Below are 8,388 nucleotides of genomic sequence, written 5' to 3'. Positions count from 1 at the left end.
CTTGATTCATTCAAACCATGGATTCACTCAGTAATGAATCACTGCTGTGTGTTGATCAGAGACTCACAACAGTTCTGGCACAGCGAAATTGATCAAATTTGCAACACAGTATTAGTTCTTGTATATTGAGTGGTTGAATTAAATCAATATCACACTTTGCAGTTCACTGAATCGCTCACGTGAACTCTCAGTTTTATTTATTAGATGGATCATTGGGATTTTTGGTGTGACTTCAGTGTGATGAATCTGATGTTTTATTGATGTTTCCTCTGCTCCTGATCTATTGAACACATTCATTATTGATCTGTCACACAATTAGTGTGACTAACAGATCAAGTGTCCACTTTACTCATTAACCCCCCCCCCCCCCCCCCACACACACACACACACACACTCAGGCCGTGGGTGACTGTGGATAACACATGCATCACAATTAATTCACTAATCCTAGAAGAACAGCAGAGAAAGTGTGAGTATGGATGAGCGCTAGTGTACTAACTCTCTCTTTCTCTCTCTGTCTCTCTCTCTCTCTCTCTCTCTCTCTCTCTCTCTCTCTCTCTCTGTCAAATTCAAATGAGCTTTATTAGCATGACTGTGAAACACAATGTTGCCAAAGCATCAACATATTATATATAAGTAATAAAACAAACAAACAAAACATATATGTACAGATCATATGTAGCATAGTAAATATAAATAAATAGATAAATCCAGTCGGTCTCTCTGGAGAATTAGCTGACTCTGGCGTTGTGAATAGCTAACACATATTTAGCCGCTAGTGCAGCTGTACTATCATCTTCTCCCAGTAAGAAGAACATTTTGTCAGTGTCGCTCAGTTCAGAGAATGATGGAATTAAGATTTCAAACCTGGGCAGAAAGGTTTCTCTTATACTGGTGTATTTAGAGCAGAAGAGCAGAAAGTGTTCCTCATCCTCGATGTGCTGTAGGTCACAGTGTCTACAGATCCTCTGCTCTCTCTCTGTCTTCCTCTCTCTATCTCTAGATCATGGTCACTTAATCTGTATTTGGAGAGGATTTGTCTTTCTTTAAAATCTTTAATAAATAGATAACTGGCCAATTTAGTGGTTCTATTGAGGGCTGAGTAACATTGCAGTTTATTCTGGAGGGCAAAATGTGCTTTTAGTGCTTGATCATGAGTGACTTTTAGATGTTTGTGGATATGGTTAATAAAAGGTTTGGGGTTGATGGACGAGTTGAAGAGCGAGTGAGTTCAGAGGATGAGGTTCTGCTGAGCTTTCATTGGCGAGGAGGGCTTTATATTGCACTGACTCTGGGTCAGACTGATGGAGGTGATGCCAGAACTGAACACATCTCTTCTGGATCTCCATGTTCAGCGGGTACAGGCCCAGCTCAGCCCTGCAGGCCGCAGTGGACGTCTTTCTGTCAACCCCCAGAATATTTTTGCCAATTTCCAATTGTAATTTTTCTACTGATGTTTTATCCCAATTTTTAAAATGTAGTACTGGTCCCCAAATTTCACATCCATATAAAAGAATTGGTTTTATTATTGAATTATATAGTTTTATCCAGGTTTTAATGGGTAATTTTAAGTGTCCACATCGTGACTTTATAGCATAGAAAGCCCTCCGAGCCTTTTCAGCGAGTGTTTTCACAGATCGACCGATATGGGTTTTTCTATAGCCGATGTTTAGAGGTCAGGGTCAGCCGATGGCCGATATGTGCTGCCGATTTTTAGGGCCGATATCTTGAAGTTTTCCCCTTCATTTGCATGCTAAAATGTCACACTAATAATAAGTGGATGCACAACATTTCTAAACTTATCATCATTTATTGAGCACTGACTTGAACCATCTCTCGAATCTTAATTTTGTGCACTGCACGGTATTAAAATAAAAAATTTATCCAAAGTTAACCAAACAAAATCAATAAACTGACCAAGTATTAAATAAATAAAACGGGTAATATATATATATATATATATATATATATAAGTCAATCATTTACATAAAAGTTTTAGAGCATTTATCAAGTAGAATTTTTCAAGTTTGTTGGAACATAAATGTAAACTTAAATATGCATTTAAATAAATACAATTTTAAAAATAAAAATCTGAAAAATATATAAAAAATAAATAACAGTAGTGCTGCAAACACACTAGCAACCAGCAACATTTGTGTTTGGTATAAATGACACAGAACATCTAAAGTGCATTCTAATTTCAAACGTACATCGCAGTCTGTTCATTATTAAAATAAAGTACAGTCAACCAAACATTTAAAAGGTTACACTGGTCAGTTTAAATAGACCGTAGTATACCGGTCCACTCTGCTGTTATGCCAAGGAGGTTTTTGCTCATGTGTAGAGAATGATCTTTCCGTCTAGTTTACATTAAATAAATAAAAAATATTATAGTTTAACATTCCGATACATTGCGAATATGGAAACATTTGGATATGTGCAGAACAAGACGTGAGCAATAACCTCCAAATACATCTGGTCAAACCCGCGCTCGCTCGTCCTCGTATGGATCGGATCATTTTCCGAATCAGCAAAAAAAAAAAAAAAAGGCCAAGACAAATAAACATACGTTTTGTCTTTTTTTTTATTAACATTAAATTATTAGATTAAAATATATGAAATCAACTTAAAGTGCACATAATATCTTCTTTTTAACATAATAGCCCGACTTCTCATCTCCCAGTGTGCTGCGATGAAGTGAGCAGTTATCGTCTCAGAGCTCTCCGCCCCCCTGGACGTCCACTCGTCTGTCGTGAGCGCAACAGAGGATGCTCGGGATAGTTCATCCACAACCGTTTTCTTCTCCTGTTCATAAAGATCTGGCACAATATTTTCACTCTAACCTCTTTCCTCATCATTATATCTGACAGGGAAGCCAAAATGCGCGGGGCGTTCAAGCTCCTCCGTTCCTCCGTTCGCCATGACCACTGAGTGTGGACTAAACATGCGCAACTTTTTTTTTCTTCATAAATCAATCCGGGGGTCACGTGTGTGCCGAACCGAAGATATTGATCAATGATGATCCGTTGCACCACTACTATAGTGTGTCATTTGAAAACATTGCAGATGTGTTTTAAAATACAACAACAAGCACCACGAAACCATTTAAAGAGGTGCATTCAGCGGTCTCCTTGATGGGAAACAGTCAACAAAGTAACATGATCTCCAACGTATGGCGTTCTCTCTTCATTTTATCAAATGATCATAATCACATCTATTCATTTTACAGTCCTGCTACTAGCATTTTATTCAGACTAAAACCCCTTTAATTCGGGTGAGAAAGCTTTTTTTTCCAAGTGGCTTGTGCACATAATAATAATACCGCTGCAGATGCATTTTGCAGCATTAAGGTTATTAATTGACCATTAATTTAAACGACGATCGATCATGGAAATTATCGAATATTGACATCCCTAAATACAAATGAGTTGGATGGAAAACTGGTTATTGTCTGCATCAAACCATGTCTCCGAACAAATGTGATTCACCGTTCTGGGCAGCTCCAGGACAGCGGTCTCTCCGAGCGCGGTGCTGTCTGTGAGCGGCGGAGTAACGTCAGAGACAGTTTACTTTGGTAACGTCACGCTGCAGTGTTTGTGAGAGCTGACAACTTCTCCACCCCATTTACAGAGTGAAATTCTCTGACTACCTTTATCTCCCAGGACTGCTGTTGAATCTTTCAAAAGTTTTGGCTTGGGGTGCTTCACATGCTGCTGCAGCACTTTCCACCGCACCAATAACACGGGGCTGCCCGCCGACGTGCCTGACTTTAAATCGGCGCTACTAAACACGGATATCGGCCGATGCCGATATATTAAAAAATGACAAATATCGGCCCGATATATCGGCCGACCGATACTCTATTTCACAGCCAGACTGAAGCATCCCGAAGCGCTGATGTCGATGCCCAGATAGCTGTAGCTAGAGCTGTGCTGCAGGACCTGGCCTTTATACAGGAACTGCTGTTTGTGTCCCTGAGATCTGGCTTTCTTCTGGAACACCATGACTCTGGTTTTGTCCAGATTGACGGTCAGGGCCCAGTCGTGACAGTATTGTTACAGCAGGGACAGGCTCTGCTGAAGGCCCTCAGGTGTGCGGGACAGCAGGACCAGGTCATCTGACCTCTGACCCCTGTAGAGTGAGGCCGGGCACAGTAGAGCTCTCCAGCGCTGACGCCAGGTCATTGATGTAGATGTTGAATAGAGTTGGGCTCAGACTGCAGCCCTGCCTCACTCCACGGCCCTGCTGGAAGAACGCGGTTCTGCGGTTACCCATCTTCACCGCACTTTTGCTGTTGGTGTACAGAGATTTAATAATGTCAAATGTTTTTCCGCCAATGCCAATTTGTAGGATTTTGTACAGTAGACCATCATGCCAAATTGAATCAAATGCTTTTTTAAAGTCTACAAAACATGCAAATATTTTCCTTTGTTTGTGGTTGATGTTCTTGTTGATTAGAGTGTGGAGAGAGTAGATGTGGTCGGATGTGCGATGTTTTGGTAGAAAGCCAATCTGTGCTTTATTTAAGATGTTGTGTGCTGAGATGTGTGAGACGATGCGTGTGTGTATGATACTGCAGAACAGTTTTCCCAACACACTGCCCACACTTATCCCGCGGTAGTTATTGGGGTCGAATCGATCGCCGCTCTTAAATATGGGGGTGATGAGTCCCTCAGACCAGATCTCAGGGAAGTGTCCGGACCAGAACACCAGATTAAATCATTTGCCTATTGTTTGAATCATGCTGGGACTGCTGAGTTTAAGCATTTCATTATTAATGTGATCTTGTCCACATGCTTTCTTTAATTTAAGATTTTTAATATGTTCTAATATTTCAGATATTGTTATTGATTTATCTAATGGATTTTGATAATTCTTAATAGTTTTTTCCATGTCTTCTAGTGTTTTCTTTATTGTTATTCTTGTTTTCAGCGGTCACGGCTCACTGTCTCCAGATGTTCCTGCCAAAAGGACGGGTGGTAAAGCTCTGTATGGTAAGTGTGTCCCCCTGCTGTCTGCGTAGGGAACCCCTGAACCCTCAAAACGCTGTCACCATGACGTGAAGAACATGATGAAGACCTTTTGTCTGATTCCCAGAAGGGATTCATATCGATATATTCTACTGTGTGTGCATGAGAACACATCTCGTATTTCACCACAATAATAATAACAGTACATTTCTATTCAAGTCAAGTGGCTTCATACAATACAGCTTCACGGTAGTAAACAGAAAAATAACAGTTTTAATGATGCAAAATTCATCAGCCAGACTAATTCAATGTCAAGCAGCTCTACAGAAGATACTTATTAATTAATTATTATTTTTTTAATAACAAAAAACCCAAAAGTTATATTTTTGTCAAATGTAAGGGCTTTTTTTTGTTAAAGTAACTGTAAATGTAAAAATAATGCATTACTCTACTAGTCACTTGAAAAAAGTCATCTGATTTCGTAACCCTCAACACTGATTGAGAATATGATTTCTCTTGAGGTGAAGTATGATTTTGACGTGTTGAAGGTGAAGATGTAAGATGTGAGATGTTCTCAGAGTGTGTGTGTTTGTGTGTGTATCACATCATAGCAGAGGTTAAAACTCACAGTGAAGAAAACGACATGTCAGTCACTGTGTGTGTGTTTTCTCTGCACCGTCGCTCTCAGGAACAGATGGAGTGTATTTCCTCCACACCTCTGCCAAACACAAAAAGAAAGGTAGAAGCCGATGTGTGTGTGTGTGTGTGTGTGTCCAGTGTTCTCCTCTCATGCTAGTTTCCCAGCTGAATCTATGAACTCTTCACACGCGTTTGATTTGATGTGTTCGGTTTCGTGCGTCCACACGGAATCTGTTCTAGATTGAGGCTGATCGTTCAGTCGAGCTCCAGAATCACGACAGAAGATGTGAATAACTCTGCAGATTCCGTCTGGACGCGCTTGTGTGTCTCTGATGGCGATTATATAACAACATCTGCTCTTTCCTCAGAGCAAAGGAAGAACTACACCAAAAACAGCATCAACAGCCTGACGGACACGTCACAGTACCATGTGGAGGTGAGACACGCATCCGTTCGGGAGATTAGATTGAGAGATCCTGAGATGAGCCAAGATCTGATCACATCGATCACTTCAACTATTGGAAACACACATAACTCACTGTAAACCACAGCTTCACGGGGCTTGTTGCTTTTATAAAATGGTTATTTCCAGTGTTGGGAAGGTTACTTTGGAAATGTAATAGGTTACAGATTACAAGTTACCCTGTTTAAAATGTAATAGTAGTGTAACTTTTTCAATTACTTTATTAAAGTAATGTAACTAATTACTTTTGAGTACTTTTTGATTACTTTCTAAATTTGTAAAAATTAAAGAATAATAAATAAAAGCATATACATCAACTTAAATACAGTTATCTAATAAGCATGTGACGTATTCTGTGTAATAAACTCCTGAAACATTGGTGTTTTTTTTAAACTGCTGTTTCTGTATATGATGATAGTTTTCTCAAAATAAGTAAAATGCACATGAAGTGACACAGAGCAGTTCTAGAAATTATGTTTATGTGCTCGTGTACTCCTATACTGAGGCAGGCCTATGTGTAGTAAATGAAACCATGTCTTTGCCATTAATTTAAAAAAACTATTTTTGTATGGACCTGACATAAAAAAGGTTTAAATCTTTAATTTGGGGACATGCAAAATAATTAAAAGTTCTCTCCCGAACTGCACCTTCACTTCCATTTTTCTCTTCAGTCTCTTTATTTTGCCCTGTTATCCATCTCTCTCATGACTTTAATACTCAAGATTGAACAAAACTATACTTTACAATACAATACTCTACAATACTACAATATCTTTATAGAAAAATCCTAATACTGTACACGAGTCATGTTTTCCCTTACAAAAAATTACCATGCTTTTATTAGCCTATATAAAAGTAAAATAACCTTGTTTTTTTGCAAATGGATTTGTATTTATTTTTAAATAAATACATTTGTAAAATAATTTTACATTTTTGGTTATCACAGTTAAACAATAGTAACCATTTTCTCTGGATTTATAGTTAAATATTAAAATGTTAATTTTCGTAAGGGTTGTGTTGTTGTCTGTCGTAGCTCCCCCTAAACCTATAAAAAAATCTGAATTTTTTCAGCTAAATTACTACTGTAACATTACAACAGATAATAATGATGTCCTTTATATAGTATTTTGAGTGATGACTGATGAGCAACGTGCTGCTGCTTGATTAAATAAATAAAAAAACAAAGACAAAAAAAGCATCTTTACAGATGAAACCCAGAACAGGAGTTCTGCTTCTCTGCTCCAGCAGTCCACTCTAGTCAGTCTCTCTCTCTCTCTCTCTCTCTCTCTCTCTCTCTCTCTCTCTCATTGATTACTCTGAGTCTGATCCAAACCGTTTGGCGGAGGCGCGGAGAGGCGCGAGTCATGGCTAACAATTCATGACTTATTAGAGATTTAATTATCAAATGGCGGATTCGCAATTTAGTACATTCGGCAGGCAATTATACAATAATGATATTAAATAGTGGGGCAAAATCGGCTGCCAGGCCACCGGGAATTGTCCCGGTTCTCCCGGTGTCCAGTCCGCGCCTGATTTCCACAGACACGCAGAACGTGCAAGTCATATATTGCATTTTTGGGGCTTTATATTCACAGACACTAGTCAATGTCATGTTTTGATTCAAGTGTACTGACCTACTTTTGATTTAGTCATCCAAAATGTGGCATATTCCGTCCGCTTTAGGCATTTCGTTTTTAAGACTGGATTCTACGAACCAGACTGTATTTCCGCATCCCGGAAATTATTAGGGCGGTATGTCTCAGAATAGTCAGTGCAATTTGGGAAAGAAATCCGTTAAATCTGTATGTGGATGTGTGTAAATATTCAAATGTAATCCCCTTTGTAATCGTAAAAAATTTCATAAGTAACTGTAATTTAATTACTCATTTTTTCTTAGTAACTGTAACTAATTACAGTTACAATAATTTTGTAATTAAATTACGTAACGCCGTTACATGTAACTAGTTACTCCCCAACACTGGTTATTTCATATACGCCGTAAGGTTTCACCGAATAAAACCGAGCAAATAAAGTATAATGATGATATTAATAACAACAGTATTCTTCCACCAAACAATGTAGCTCCTCAGAATCAGTTGTGGCTGTAACAAAGTGGTTGCCGAGCAACACACAAATGTAAACAAAGGTGTCTGTTACTTTGTAGCGTCAGTCAGCTTTGAACGTGGCTCAGCCAATCAGAATCAAGCACTGGAACTAACCGGTTTATAATATGCTTTTATGAATATTTCAAATGCGCTTTTACAACTTCATTTTAAATTTAATTAAAGTATTAGTCATTTTGACATTATTAGTAGT

At 38.6% G+C, this 8,388-nt stretch overlaps 1 protein-coding gene across 11 annotated transcripts in view; it reads left to right on the top strand.

The window, feature by feature from the left end:
* Positions 1 to 8,388, top strand: part of eps8a (epidermal growth factor receptor pathway substrate 8a) — a 40,623-nt gene that overhangs the window by 15,754 nt on the left and 16,481 nt on the right. For 9 of the 11 annotated variants that reach the window (XM_059510536.1, XM_059510541.1, XM_059510535.1 and 6 more), the window contains exons 3-5: positions 4,933 to 4,994; positions 5,659 to 5,709; positions 5,978 to 6,045. In XM_059510536.1, the coding sequence (XP_059366519.1) occupies positions 4,933 to 4,994; positions 5,659 to 5,709; positions 5,978 to 6,045 (181 nt within the window). The remainder of the gene's footprint in view (positions 1 to 4,932; positions 4,995 to 5,658; positions 5,710 to 5,977; positions 6,046 to 8,388) is intronic. The other 2 variants (XM_059510538.1, XM_059510543.1) reach the window with 1 other exon arrangement.

This window comes from Carassius carassius, chromosome 26, assembly GCF_963082965.1.
Source record: "Carassius carassius chromosome 26, fCarCar2.1, whole genome shotgun sequence".
NCBI classification, from domain to species: Eukaryota; Metazoa; Chordata; class Actinopteri; order Cypriniformes; family Cyprinidae; genus Carassius; species Carassius carassius.
This window is presented reverse-complemented; position numbering and strand designations above follow the sequence as displayed.